Here is a 15000-nt window from a genome sequence, read left to right as displayed (position 1 = left end):
GAGTGTCTGTGTGTGTGAGTGAGTGAGTGAGTGTCTGTGAGCATGTCTGCAGAGTGTTTGTGAGTGAGTGAGAGTGTATATGTGAAATGTATGTCTGTATGTGTGAGTGAGTAAGTGAATGAGTTTGTGTGTGAGCGTGATTGTCTTTGTATGTCTGTATGAGCGTGCATGTGTGTATGAGTGTGAGAGTTAATGAGTGTGAGTGAGTATGTGTGAGAGAGTGAGTAGGGCTGTCACGATAACAAATTTTGCTGGACGATAAATAGTCCAAGAAATTATCACGATAAACGATAATATTGTCGTTCTAAGACCAGTTTCAACTAATACAACGATAATGGCAATATTATTTTATGACAGATTTAGAGTAAGAAATACCAACATGTTGACTTTGTGTGGCTTAAAATTAATTAAATTTGTATGTTATGTTTATATTCCAGTTAGGGATGCTCATCTTGACCATTTAACCGTTAACCGAAACTAAACATTTTGACCGCTCGTTTTTTCCACCGCTCGTTGCGTCCCTACCACATCTAGTTAAAAACAACAGCTTTTCAGAATGACGCAAGTGCACCAGGTCATGTGAAAAGAACCATTTCAATCAGCTTCCTTCTGGGTGAAATTCCCCGTTGTTTTTAAAAAAAATGCTTTTCTTCGTAAAAAAAAAAAATCTTGTAGCAGAGTTACAGCAAGGGTTTTTTGGTGGTGGAAATCCACTGCTGAAATTTCTTTGTTGTAACGTAGATCGCAGCTGATGGATGCTTAGCAACGACAGACGCCTCAGGAGCGCAGCTGCCCGAGCGCTTGGTAAAAGAGGAGAAAACGACGTGCGCATGTGTGTGTGAACACACTGGGCGCGTTGACACACGCAACCATATGCCTACAGACATATTTAGCTGAGCAAGCCAAATGACGTGAGTGAAAAGTAGACCGATTTCGAGAGAAAGGGCAACGAAGTTACTTGCAAAATATGCTACACGTATTAAAATAAAGCAGTAGTGCAAGTACAATGAAATATCACTTGCGACGCAAACATCCACAAGCAAATGAAAGGCGCTTCCCAAAGCTGGTCTCTCTAGCGAGACATCTGTGCCATCAGAGATGGTGTTTTCTGCTGCGGGCTGACCACAGGCTGCGCTCCAGACTAACCCCACATCATGACATGTTAATTGTTTAAATAATCATTGAAAAAAAGAAATTATCGCAGCCGAAAAAAATTAGAGCAAATTTTTTTTTTCGTGCAATTATTAGATTTAGCGACTATCGCGGCAGGCAGTGAGTGAGTGAGTGAGTGAGTGAGTGAGAGCGAGTATGTGTCTGTTTGAGTGTCTGAGTGAGAGCGAGTGTGTGTCTGTTTGAGTGTCTGAGTGAGAGTGAGTGTGTGTGTGTGTCTGAGTGAGTGAGTGAGTGTCTGAGTGAGTGAGTGAGTGTCTGAGTGAGTGAGTGTCTGTCTGAGTGAGTGTCTGAGTGAGTGTCTGAGTGAGTGTCTGAGTGAGTGTCTGAGTGAGTGTCTGAGTGAGTGTCTGAGTGAGTGAGTGTGTGTGAGATTGATGAGTTTGTGTGAGAGATACCAGCTCTGCAGCTCAGCAAACGTCTGCTTCATGCTCTTGATGGAGGAGTCCATTTCGTCTTTCACCAAGACTCTGTAGCGTGACAGTGACGCCGCACATCGCTGCAGATCCTTCACAGATCGATCGACATTTGGCCCTGAAAAGACAAGCATTACCAACCCCAGATCTTCACATACACACATGAACACACAAACACTTTCACACAGAATAAACATCTGGTACCAGTTACCAGTTTCACTAACGTACATCTGTGTGTTCCTCCTCACACCAGCGCTAAGCCTCATGATGATGACAATGTTAGAGATGCATAAAATATTATTTTCTGTCATAATTTTAGTCCAGCCTAAATCAGTGCAGTACTTAAACATTTATGTGTCTAACAAAATAAATAAATAAAGTATAATGTTGCTCTCCTTTTCCCATTCACTTTTACAGTACAAATTAAAACCCAATCCTTTAACATTAATACAGCTTTTAACTTTAAGATTCAATCTGTTGTAAAACAAGCGTTAGAATAAACTGCAGACAAGGCCAAACAGCTTTAAGGTATACAAATTTCGACACAGTCCCTCATTCTAACAATTATACAGGTTAGAAAATTAATGTTTTACATTAACTTGACTCCAGCGGTCTCTCTCACAGCAGAGACTTTATATATAACACTCCAGGTTTCATAAAAGGTAGATTTAAGACCTTTCAAAACCATGTGAAGAAAATTTAAGGAATAAACAAAGAAAGTCAATTCGTCAATAAGATCTCTAAATGTAAGGCTGATGACACAAGGGCAACTTTAGTCAATGTTGCTGTCAGTGGGCAACCAGGTGAAACACAGTGCCCAGGACGATTGAAAGTATCCAGAGAGAACTTTGTTACCCATTCTCAGTGGGAACGTGCTCAAGAAACTGCGCTCAAAAAGTTGCCCCATGTATCATTAGCTTAAATGTCTTCGCTGGCAACACTTCAGAGTTTGAAAATACTATACTACTGTACACTGCAATCAGAGGTGGGTAGTAACGAGTTACATTTACTTCGTTACATTTACTTGAGTAATTTTTTGGGGTAACGAATACTTTTCGGAGTATATTTAAAGATGGGTACTTTATACTCTTACTTGAGTACATTTTTGGGGAAAAATCTGTACTTTTACTTCGTTACTGTGTGTTACGCTCCTCTCGTTACTTTATCTTAATGCAATAAATGTTATAATGCTTCAGTTTATTCCAAACGCGCCGTCTACTTTTCTCTGGGCAATGAGCGATGCCCATTAGTGAATGATTCATTCTTTTGAGTCAATTCTGTTCAAAGGCTTGATCAAACCAATTGGCAAACGAGTGAATTGGTTCATGAATCAGTTTGAATGAGTCGTTCAGTTCCCTGCCGCACGCGTTGAGCGTCTGAAGTGGTTCACTCGGAGTTGTAACGTTTAAGAACAGAAAGAGCGTTGAAAACGTGGCTATGGAACTGCACTGAATTGAAATCTGCAAAGGCTATTATTTGCTAGCGATGGAGATCCTTATTAGATGAACACCACGTGTGCTGTCTACTGTTTAACAGGTAATAACTTGGGCTACATTCGATTACAGTACACGATACCACTGTGACATTAGTTTGTTGTACGTGTGTGGCTTATAACAGAAGGGAGTCAAGTTGAATGCAGCTTCCAAAAGACAAAAAATAGCTGATTAAGATTTTATTAATTTTAATACAATCACACCTGTGCAAGTACGTTCAGCGAGTCATATTATCAGCTGCTAAATTCAGATCTGTGATCGCTTGCTGGCGCTGAGCCAGAGATAGATGTGTTTTTACAGCGATGCGCATTATAACCAATCACATATGATTCTGTTGAGCTTATTAAAGCATTGGCCAATCAGAGGCGTTCAGATGAGTCATCGCTGAAATGCCGGTGCTTCCTTCACTCGCTCACTGACTGAATACCTCTTTCTGGCGAATTCTCTCGCAGGAACAACAAAGTGCAGATGTGTGTACGAATCTTTAATTAAGATATTGATTTCACAGTGTTAACAGTTTCAGTGATTTTAATGGGAGTTTCTGAGAGTGATTGAAATCTAGACTGTCAGTGAAAATGATCTTTAATAATGTAAATGTTATTTGCTCTCTTTCTGAACAATGAAAGATTAGTAGCAATATTTATATCACATTAACTTTCAATGTTACATTCACATTTAATATAAAGTCAGTCGTATTAAAAATATGTTATTGCATGACACCTATATCTGTTACTTAAGTAAACAGACAGGGTTTTATAATAAATTACATAAATTGGAGTAAAGGCTGATGAAATATATACATTTATACACACACACAAACATTACATACATTTTATCTATATATCTAAATAAAAATAGGCTCAGTACAGTATATATGACCCAAAGTAACTAGTAACTAACTACTTGAGTAGATTTTTTATCCGATACTCTTTTACTCTTACTCAAGTAACTATTCAAGACTAGTACTTTTACTTGAGTAAATATTTCTAGAAGTACTTTTACTTTTACTTGAGTACAGTTTTTGGGTACTCTACCCACCTCTGACTGCAATGAAGTGCTAGCTAGATACAGCTTCTTGAGGAACAACATGACCAAAGATATGGTCTCGTTTTATGAGAAACTGATCAAAATGAAATGAGTTTATACTAAAAACAAGAACAGATCTCAGATAGCTCAGTGTCTCTGCAGGTGCAGTGCCCTGTGGTCCAAACGAGTCTGAGTATTAGAGTAATAGTACTTTACTATTATACTTGAGCATAATTAGTACATCACTATTGTTACTGGAGTATCTGCTCTTTACTTGATTCTGATAAACTGAAAAACTATTACATCTACTTTAGAAAAAAAAAGTACAGTTCAAGTGCAGAGTAAACAAGTCACATAATAAAGAAACTCTTACCGATCTTTTTGCCGGCAGGACCTCGCTGCATGTCTTCGGACGGAGTGGGCACAGAGGGATTGTGGGAGCTGGACACAGGCCTGGTTTGAGACTTGTTACTGGTTCTTTGATGGTTCTGTCGTGCTCCGTGATTGGTGCTGGGCTGAGGGGCGGGGCTTGAAGTGGGCAGCACAACTCCAACTGCAGCTGAGGAAAGAAGGGTGGAGTTAAACCCCAATCACCGCTCAAAGCCTGCAGGCATCACCTGCGCTCAGAGAACACACCTGTGGCCTCCGAAGCCTCAGGGACAGCGGTCTCCGAGTCGAGCTCCACAGCGTCCAGAGAGACCGAGTCCAGCTGCTCGCTCAGAGAATCCAGAGATTCAGCATCTGCTGCCACCGAACCGTTGGCATGGAAACCATTAACGGGCTCCTGACCCTCTGCGTCTGGGGCCACTTCTGCAGGAGTCAAGTCTGCAGGAGCGTCGCTTTGGGCTTTTGGCTTCTTTTTCTTCTTTGGCTGCGATAGACGGAGAGAACGCAAGCAGCAGTTATACCATAAAAATATTAATTCTTCAACTTGTGTCACACACACACACACTCACAGTTAAACTGCAAGTTTTGTTGGTTTTATTTCAGAATTGTTAAATCTCACTGGAGAGTGAAGCTCGTTCCCTCACCTTCTTTTTCCCAGTGACATTCCACTCCTTCAGGATGTCCACAGCCCCGCCTAACACACACACACACGTTAGTCACGTCACACTAGGGACACACTGCCTCCTATGAGACCTGCAAGAAGGCACTGGGTGTGTTTGTTATTACCAGGTTCTACAGCTAAATTGATAGTTATTTAAAACTCAAAAAGATCTTTCCTAATTATGATAAGATCATTTCATTCTTTTCTAAAAAAAACCCTCAAATTTGGATCATGTGGTTTCAAGTATTTATAAAGTGCGTGTACCTTCCACAAACGCCTGCACCGCTCGATCCACGCTGTTCTCGAAGTGCTGCAGCACCAGAGTGATCTCATTATTGCTCTTGTTGGGAACCACGGCTCGCACGGCGTTTATCTGACGAGAGCCAAAACATTGAGTGAGTCGAGCCCGAGATTCACAGACAAGAGTAAAAACATTGACATCAAGAGCACAGCACCATAATTAACAGCCAGACAAACGGAAGAAAAGCCCTGTGTACCTTTTCCTTCATATTCTCGAACGATCCTCCTTGAGACATGACCATTTTTGAGTGCGTGTCGAACACCACTCCTGACACATCTGGAAAAAGAGGAGGGAGGAGAGACAGAGATTTCCACGTGTTCAGTTCTGAAACGCAGCTCGACTTCAACAGCACAGAAAGTCTTGGCAGAGGATCTCGGTTAAAGCTTTTCCCCAAAAATATGTAGGTCAAGAGAAGAGCCAGAGAGAGAGCGAAGCAGAACGACTGCACAGAGATCAGGACGTCACGTCGAAGAGCTTTGACCCTCCATACAAAGATCAGAGTCATTTAATGTGCAACCAACTTCCAATCTGACACACTTCAAATACATAAAGGTTATTCAATTTAAAAAAACAAACAAACAAAAAACACACTTAATGTAATCACTGGCACAAAACATTATTCAGTTTAGTGCAGCATTACAGTACGCTACATGCAGGATCTACATTTGTTTCCTGTTTTGTAGTAATGCAAACCACTGAGCAACAGATAGTGTTAGTTACTGAAAGTCAAACTCTGGATTATCATACTGTATGTTAGCAGAAATCAGAACAGTACAGGCCTGAGAAACAGACAAAGTGTTCACTCTTTCTCTACAGTATAATCTAATCGGTTTTCACATCTTTATATTGTTTATTTTTACTTTCATTAGCTGTATGTTTGCCCTTTCCATCTCGAACTATACAATGTGTCAGAATTACCATAATGACTCCTACAGTTCATATTTGTTCCTTTTTAATATTTTCAGTTTTTACAGTCTCACACGAGTCGGTGAAGTGGCAAATGCTTATGGTTTCCCATAATTCCCCCTTCTGTGAGGTGATATCATGCTCCGAGACAGGACAGAACATAATCAAACACTAAAACAACTCTGACACGAATGTGGTTTCCAGCACAGATTAACAGTTTACTTCGGTCTGTGAACATGAGACAGCTCGTATAAGGACCATCATCTGTCTTCATTCAGAATCAGTGATCTGCAAGATAAGCAGATAACCGACCACAGGTGACTAGTACAGTAACTGTATCAGCAGGTTTCCAAGTGAATAACAAACAGACACACCTACGGCTCACACAGGAATCTGTGACGCTGCTAAACGTCAGATGTCCGTCGCACTACATCAGTCTGACTGGATTTTTCTCTTAACTATGCCGCCTGGTGACTCTGTTGATTCTTTTGTGTGCATTTGTGTGTGGATTTCCCTCCGAGCAACATTTCTCAAGCTCTTAAGCAGCTGTGAAACTGATAGCCATAAGAGCCATAAAGACGCGTGATGCAGCGAGGCGTGGACTGACGGGTCAAAGGCTTCTGAAGACTCACGGTTTACAGTGTCCTCCACCCCACCAACAGACTTCAGCAATTTGCAAAGTAATTGAAACGCAAAGTCTTCATTTGCCAAACAAAACCAGAGACTGCAGAGCGAGAGACCCAACCTCGCGTTAAAGAAATGCCAAACGCAGACTAGTCTTTGACGTGATTTGTGTTTCTACCGAAGACTAAAAGCCTCCGAAGATCAGCGTCGGAGTGAATCAGCAGCTCATGACTGCTTTTCACTTGCTTGAGAAACTGAAACTCAGGAAACAAACCACAAATAACACTAACGGCACTGTCGTGTTCTCAGATATCTGTCATTCTGATTCTGAAAGAGACAAATATAACATCTAACTACTTGAATTACTGGCCGTCTCGTCATCATCTGCTGCCATCAAAGCATCTGCTCCGGAAGTAGTAGCATACTTATTTATTACCATGTCAGCATATTTTCATGGTGAAAACAATAAAAAACAAGTACCCTATAACAAATACAATAAAAAAGCAAACAAACAAGTTATATTACACAAGATTTTTTTACAATAATGATAATTCTAACCCTTTCTGGCAAAATAATACTAAGTAACTCTTTAAGCGAGTTCATTTCAAAGTGGGACAGTTTAATAATAAAATGTTTGACAGAAAGGAACAAGCGCAGATGAGGGTCTTGTGTGACACACGGGACATCTGCTAAACACAACTTGATCAAATCTGGTTTTACAAGAGATTAAAAATCTGTTTGTAATTTCTGAATGCGTTTCTGGAATTATTTGGAATATAATAATTTTTGCCCCCCATGAAAGAGACATGATTCAGCTACAGTTACAAAATAAAGCAATAATCCCAGTGAAGCCGTGGTTTACAGTGAATATATAACGGCTAGGGGGCGTTATTAGGCATGATGTGAAGCAGAGCATTTAATAAAATAAGAGCAAATAAAGTGGAATGATATTAATAAAAAACATTATTCTTCCGACTAACAATGCAGTTCCTCTGGCCCAGTTTACACTTGAACATATACATTTTTTTAAACCATTTTAGAATGAAAACGGTCCTTGTCTAACCAACCAAAAGCATCACCATTCATGCATGTCCATCGAGAAACATTGCATGTCTGTAGTGAGTTCAATGAACAAATAACTTATTTAAATTTTGATTGGGTTATAAACAGAAAGTGAGGAAAGAGTACCACCTTTACAATCACTCGTGACGTTTAACCAACCTTTACCTGAATAAAGCTTCACACATCTACAGCAGCACACACAGCGAGCTCAGTCGCTAAAAACCACGCTAAACTTATGGTGATGTCATCAGAACAAGTACAGAGATCATATTAATGCCTGTCAGGGATCATATGAACAGAATCATACGGCGATCGCTCACCTTTATAACCGCTCTTCCTCGCCATCCTCCTCCTCAGACAGTCACAATTCTACAGGAAGAGAGAAAAGTTTGTGATTAATTAAAACTCAAAACAAGAACATGGAGATGAAGAAAAAGGCACTGATGTAAAATGATTCCAGCAGCAGACGACTCTCTGAAGCTGATGTTAAGAAGTTAAACCTGATGACATTGAGTCAGTGTTTGTGTTAGTCGCTCATTAAAGTGCCTTCACACCCAGAAGTGATGATTCCTAAAGATGCTTTATCTCGCTCCATCACGAGAAGAGAAACGTCAGAGGCTTCTGTTACTGAAGAACCGGCCTCAAAGTTCAGTGTAAAGATGTGAAGCTGTATGAAAGAGCTAATAAATGCACTAAAGCCATCTCTGAGTCTGTGTAAATACAACTCAGCCGCCTTCAGTGCAAACATCACAATCTCACTGTTTGAGTATTCCTCACTAACAGTTCAATCCTCCTGAAGGCCAGCGATCTGGATTCTACACTCTCTAATCTACAGGATTCGCTTTTCAATTCTATTTCTACTTTATTGGCATGACAATTGTTACAATGTATTGCCAAAGCACAGTGCTTACATTAAATGGGGAACATAGATCCATTTTTAAGAATCTCTCTCTCTGAGTTTCCTAAAAGCAAGTATGGTCGGGAGCTCCATCGATAACAATAGAGTTGAGCGGAATTACGGAGTTAGCTTTAACTGAAACGATCTGATGAAGTGAACTAAAGCGTGCTTTCGTTCCCGTTAGCCCCTTTGAAGCCCACACAAGAAAACACAACTCACCGAATAACGGACAGAGAGTTAGAAGCGTTCCCTTGTCGATCCGGATCCGTTCCTCAACGAGTCCGGTTTCACCGGCGGTTTATGAGCCTTTAAATCAGCACGCACTCTCTCTCTCAGGAAACAGAAACCTAAGCTATGTAAACACGTACGTTCGGTTGACGCACACGCCCGTTCCCAGCAGCGGCGACGCAACCGGAGCGTCACGCGGCGTCAGCACACGCGCACCTGAGCAGGTGAAGCCGCATTCATCTCGCGTACACACTCGGAATCTTCCCACGCCTCAGAACCGGATCCGAGCAGCGTCCAGAAGAACACAAGCGGAACCGGAGCCGTTCAAAGCGCCGGAAGCGGGACCGAACCCCGGAGCGCGCTGATGTGGCACTGCACACGTGACCCTAATGATTGACAGGTGTCAAACAAGCACTCATCCAGCACGCGCAGATCACCGCTGCGGAGGATGCGGTTTACTCAGAAACCTGTCTGTGTTTATGCAACGCCTCTCTCTCTCTTTCAGCCTCTCTCTCTCTCTCTCAGCCCCCCTCTCTCTCTCAGTCTCTCTGTGTCCCTCTCTCTCTCCCTCTCCGTGGCAGTATCTTAGCAACACCTCCGCTAACTGCGGAGCTAATGTATGCTAACCGAGAGCTCAGGTTTAACGCGCTGCGTTTTGTTTTTGTTCGCATTCACAGACGCATCACGCGAGCATCCGCGTTCGCGCAGATCAGGAGGCGTTCAATCAGACTGACGGAGGGCATGTCTTACCTGCACGAGTGGCGGGAATCCGCGGCGAGAACAAACGCAGAGAACGCTCTTTTATTTGACTTTTGTGCGATCACTTCTGCGCGAACGTCTGTATTTTCTTTCAGCCGGCTCATGCGTCACTTCCGCTCAGCTAGCTATCCCTTCCACGTCACTTCCGCTCGGCCAGGTTTTAAATCTATTGATCATACATAAGAGCAGATAGAGATGGCTGGAATCATTCATAATCAACTTAGCCTTCTTCAAAGTACTGACCTTATACAAGTCAAATCACTTAAAGTGGTGCACACAGTCTTATCACACACTTTAACAATACCCTGGAATCTATTTCTTTCTTTTTTATTATTTTTTTTACATTAAGTGTTCCGTACACTACACAAATGGTAAAGTAATTACATATTCAGTACAACAAGAATAAAACATCTTCATGAGAGTCCTTTCCACATTAAAACTTTGAGCTGAAGATGCTGTGTGTCAGAAGTGTGTGTTTATCTGCAAACACAACACCCTATCCTTCTCTGTTCTATCTATAGCACAACTGAACAAACAAGTCATTTTATTTTTCATTTTATTTTTCTGTTTTGGCTTAATTGTATTTGCATTAATGTTTTTATTTCTCATCTTATGTTTTATTGTCTGTGTTGTCTCTGTACACGTGAGCTCTTAGCGTTCCTCATCCACACACCGCTTCACTTCGAGAATGTTCCAAAAACACAGCGTCATGTGACCTCAGAACTTATAAAATACAGCTTTTATTTTTAGCTAGTCAAATTTGTATTATTATTATTATTATTATCTTCCAGCTTGGGTTATATATATCTTCTTCATAACCAATACACTGAATGACTGTTTAAAACAAGATTCAAGGTTTGTATTTGTCACACACAAGGTTATATGGAGATCATATGAGCAGCATTGATCCACTCGATCACCATCAAACCCCACACACAAGTTATGAAACAGTGGAAATATTTTGTTCATATCATGTCTAGAATTTCTATACATTTTAAATAACAGTTAATTCACAGTGATGGGTGTGATGAAGAGGTGTGAAGTTTAAAGAACAGCTGATGGGTGTTTTTACATTTCTGTGGAGCACATTTACGCATATTCCAGTGAAAAGGAAAAATTATTTAAATGTAGAATTATTGATACATCCAAGAAGTTCCACATCCATAAAAATAGACACATTTTGGCTTCTATTTTCAAATAATTGATTTAAGCAAAATCGTTTTGTGTGTATGTGTGTGTAAGTGTAACATAATATAGTTATAAATGTTGATATTAATGTATATTATTTTGTTACACTGAACTGAACCAGTGTAAATATGTAACATCACGTCTCACGGGGCAGTAGTTCATGAAGCTTCGAAACCTTCGCGAATCAAAAGTCACGTGATTTTAGTAAACGAGGCTTCGTTACATCATAACTGTTTCGAAATTTCAATAGTTTGAAATATACAGTAATTCAGTATAATTTCAATCACTGGGGGCGATCTCTCACGCGAGTTCATTGAGTTCGGCTCCCAGTTATCGACTCTCATCTCGGATCAATTTTGTAGACATTTTAACGAGACAACTGTGTATACTCTCTGTTTACGCTGTCTATAAAACAAACAAACAAGCCATGCAAAATAATAATAATTATTTAAAAAAACATATTATACAGACACTTCATATTTAATGGTATATCATTATTTTGATTGTTTTTAATATATTGTACTTTCAAGAAAGCTATTGCACTGGGTTTGTGGAAAGCAGTTTTATGCATGTTTTAGCCTGAGTTTTGACCAGCAGGCGTCACCAGCGTGTTTTTATGTTTCGAGCGCTTCGAAACAGTGAATCGTTTCGCATAGCAATCGGTTCAATTGATTCGAAGCTTTAAAAATGATTCATTTCTCCCAGCACTGCACGGTCTCGCGATAGCGACACAGAGTGGAAACGGAAGTTAGTCTTTGTTAAAGATGGCAACCCCTTATGTGACAGATGAGTCTGGTAAAGCATTTCACACACAAACACGTTTCTGCATAGATTGTCATATAACAGCCGTGTGTGTTAGTGATGAGTCTCGACACACATGAAGATCGAATCTGCTTCTGGATTTCATTCCCTCTGAATGCTGCTTATTTCTCTCTCTCTCTCTCTCTGTGTGTGTCTGTGTTTCATTTACTCGAGCTCGTTTTATCCTGATGAAATACTAACATTGCAGCGGTATGCGCATAGCCTAATAATAATAACCATCAGAATCATGCAGATATCAACAAAACATGATCGTGATTATTAATATTGAGTGCAGTGGAAGGGTTAACAGCAATAATATAATAATAGTTACTGTAACTCTAAGTGTTTATGTAAAATGCATGGAAAAGAGTTATTAAAGGATTTAATGCATTATAATTATTTGTAATGTACCCTGTGAATCTATTGATCACTGTATTCTGTAATTTTTCTATTCTGTTTTTTTTATTATATAATTTAAAATAAAACCCTTGCTCCGTGTAATGCGTTAGACTTCTTTAGCACTTGTATATCATTGCTCTTTCGTTAGTTTTGATTCTGTTGTCTTCATTTGTAAGTCGCTTTGGATAAAAGTATCTTTAAAATGACTAAATGCATTATATATTAAAGCGTTACTATAATTATTTTAAAATAAATATTTTTTTATTAATGCAATTAAAATAAGAGTGATAAAATAAAAGTTTTCAGTGAGTCAAAGAGCGTCAAGATGTTTAGTCTTTTTGTGTCATACACCGAGAAGTTGGCTGTAGTTTAGATCTGTATCTGGAGACCTGACAGTCACTGAGAGCTCTTTACTCTAGTGTCTTACAAAAGTAAATGAAGAACTGTTGTTTTGGTAAGTTTTATATAGTATTGTCTTTACTGTTTACTTCAAAATCTTTGTCTAAAAACTGTAATATTTCATTTTGTATTTTAGCTTAGTGTTGTGAACCGAATTTTAAAACATGAGATTTTGATCGAATATATAAAATCTTGATTTTTGTAAAATGTTGCAACAAGATGTAAATCTTGTTTTTTTTGTGTGTTAAAAATTATAGTTTTAGACAAGGTAATATAAAAAATATTTAAAAACAGCTTAAAACGAGCACAAAGCAAATATCTTTAAAGGAAGTTGTGTGTGGAGCATTGCTCGATGCGAGGTGTCCTCACTTTCCTCCTCACCTGTGTGCATCTCTGTTGTCTTGTGGATCCAAATAAAAGAGTGAACTGTGTGTGTGTTTCAGGTAAATATATCGGCGCCTCGCAGCGTCCGGACGGCTCGTGGAGGAGACCACGGCGGGTGAAGGACGGATACGTCCCGCAGGAGGAGGTCCCGGTGTAAGTGTGATAAGTGTGGCCCTTGCTCTGTTGTGCACATGTGCTCTCCGCTAACACGCTTCTCTCTGTCTGCAGCTATGAGAACAAGTACGTCAAGTTCCTCAAGAGCAAACCTGAGCTGCCCCCCGGCATGAGCCCCGAGGACGAGACACAGAGCGACGTCGCAGGACTCTCCAAAACCGCCAAACGCAACATGAAGCGCAAAGAGAAGCGCAAGCAGCAGCAGAGCCAGAGCCCCGAGGAGGACGTGAGCTCAGAGCTGGAGCACATGAACCTCACCGCAGACGATCAGACCACAAGCGACCCGACAGAGAGAGCCAAGAAGATGAAGAACCTGCGGAAGAAGCTGCGACAGGTGGAGGATCTCCAGCAGAAACTGGATTCTGGAGAGCTGAAGACCCCCAGCAAGGAGCAGCTGGACAAACTGAGCCGGGGCCAGGCCTTACGTGACGAGCTGAGACTGCTGGAGGCAGATCTGGGAGATCTGTGACTGTTTCTACATCAGTCCAAACTCATTCTAGTCTTTTATACATCATAAAGAAACATGGTGACGTCTTGTGCTCTGGACTCTAGATGCGGGTCGTCCAGACCTCGCACGAGAGCAGACGTCAGATTACAGACTGATTGACTGTGCTGTCATTGTTTTTTTTACCACGGCATGAAATTATAATGTGTAGACTTGTGTTATATTAAACATTGCATTACAAACTCCTGTTTGATGTCCCTGTGAACCACAGCGGAGCTGCTGTTTTACTGCCATTCATATCACCTGGCTTATTACAGTAACTGATGTTTTAATGAAACGATCAATCATGGTATGAAAAACAAACAAATACAGCCTTGATCGTGTGATGAAGACTAGTATGAGTTTGTGTCATATTTCTTCATGATATAATCAAACATGCTGTTTTGAGTATCAGCATGATCACGGATGTGAGACAGAGTATTGTGTTCAATCCAAACAGATCCGTATCAGAGCCACAGTTACAGAGTTACAGCAGTGCTTCCTTACTTTCAGAACTAACCAGTGATTCAGTGATCCACTCATAGACAGTCGCTTGTCTTTTCCTGAATAAATCCGCTGTTTCTGATCGCTCGACTGAATGATTCAGTGACTCACTCACTAAAACACTGACTGGCACTTTTAGATTTAGATTTAAGGTTTTATAAAAGCTCATTTTTATTGCAAAACTGTATTTTACTGACAGATTTCATTTGATTGGTAACAGCCCTAAGTGTCTTATTCTAATTTAATTTATTGATTAAATGTAAGAATGTGATAAAAGATTGGTTTTATAGTCACTTTTCTTGACTGACAACACAAGATACATTAACTGAGCAGATGCTTTTATAAGATAATAGTTTTGCTTCGTGAGATGAATATCCGCGAAATTAAACTTATGAAAATAGACGTTTCATTTGGACATTTCTATTCATATCTGCTATACATTTTAAACTTTTATTATTATTATTGTTATAGATTCTAGCAGCCCCTGATCATTTATTTTCTGTCATAATAATAAAATGCACATAATGTTGCTCACTCAGCATTTCTTTTTAAAAAGTTGTTTTGTGGTGGTGGTGGTGGGGAGGGGGTTAGGAAACAGCAGGACTGACAGCTAAAAGGACATTAATTTATTTTTATACAAAAACCCACATAGTAGCCTACATTAAAAATAAAGCCATGCCGGTGACAGATAGACACTGGTTACATTCGTTAAAGCCTGTCACGCTCACACATGCTT

The 15000-nt window shown here is 40.2% G+C and overlaps 2 protein-coding genes across 4 annotated transcripts in view; one reads left to right on the top strand and one right to left on the bottom strand.

Annotated features, from left to right (window-relative positions):
• LOC132098197 (spermatogenesis-associated serine-rich protein 2-like) overlaps positions 1 to 15000 on the bottom strand; it is a 197900-nt gene that overhangs the window by 22473 nt on the left and 160427 nt on the right. The window contains exons 2-9 of one of the 3 annotated variants that reach the window (XM_059504389.1): positions 9389 to 9432; positions 8367 to 8415; positions 5651 to 5730; positions 5418 to 5526; positions 5137 to 5186; positions 4742 to 4976; positions 4479 to 4664; positions 1569 to 1704 (exon numbers count right to left, since the gene is read on the bottom strand). In XM_059504389.1, the coding sequence (XP_059360372.1) occupies positions 1569 to 1704; positions 4479 to 4664; positions 4742 to 4976; positions 5137 to 5186; positions 5418 to 5526; positions 5651 to 5730; positions 8367 to 8415; positions 9389 to 9412 (869 nt within the window). In that variant the 5' untranslated portion in view covers positions 9413 to 9432. Of the gene's footprint in view, positions 1 to 1568; positions 1705 to 4478; positions 4665 to 4741; positions 4977 to 5136; positions 5187 to 5417; positions 5527 to 5650; positions 5731 to 8366; positions 8416 to 9163; positions 9171 to 9388; positions 9433 to 9922; positions 10056 to 15000 lie in introns of those variants that run through there. The other 2 variants (XM_059504390.1, XM_059504391.1) reach the window with 2 other exon arrangements.
• LOC132097281 (partner of Y14 and mago B-like) lies at positions 11843 to 13805 on the top strand. Its single transcript, XM_059502906.1, has 3 exons — positions 11843 to 11914; positions 13162 to 13255; positions 13331 to 13805. Exons 1-3 carry the CDS (start codon positions 11884 to 11886, stop codon positions 13743 to 13745), a joined length of 540 nt encoding a protein of 179 aa, XP_059358889.1. The 5' UTR covers positions 11843 to 11883; the 3' UTR covers positions 13746 to 13805.

This window comes from Carassius carassius, chromosome 21, assembly GCF_963082965.1.
Source record: "Carassius carassius chromosome 21, fCarCar2.1, whole genome shotgun sequence".
NCBI lineage: Eukaryota > Metazoa > Chordata > Actinopteri > Cypriniformes > Cyprinidae > Carassius > Carassius carassius.
The sequence above is the reverse complement of the archived record's forward strand: the minus strand, read 5'-3'. Positions and strand labels throughout refer to the sequence as shown.

Bases quoted from the DNA above. Each gene is read 5' to 3' on its own strand.
- LOC132097281 (XM_059502906.1), top strand. From the start codon at position 11,884: ATGGCAACCCCTTATGTGACAGATGAGTCTG. The intron at 11,915-13,161 runs GTAAAGCATTTC...TGTGTGTTTCAG, and splicing joins TTATGTGACAGATGAGTCTG to GTAAATATATCGGCGCCTCG. The intron at 13,256-13,330 runs GTAAGTGTGATA...CTCTGTCTGCAG, and splicing joins CCGCAGGAGGAGGTCCCGGT to CTATGAGAACAAGTACGTCA.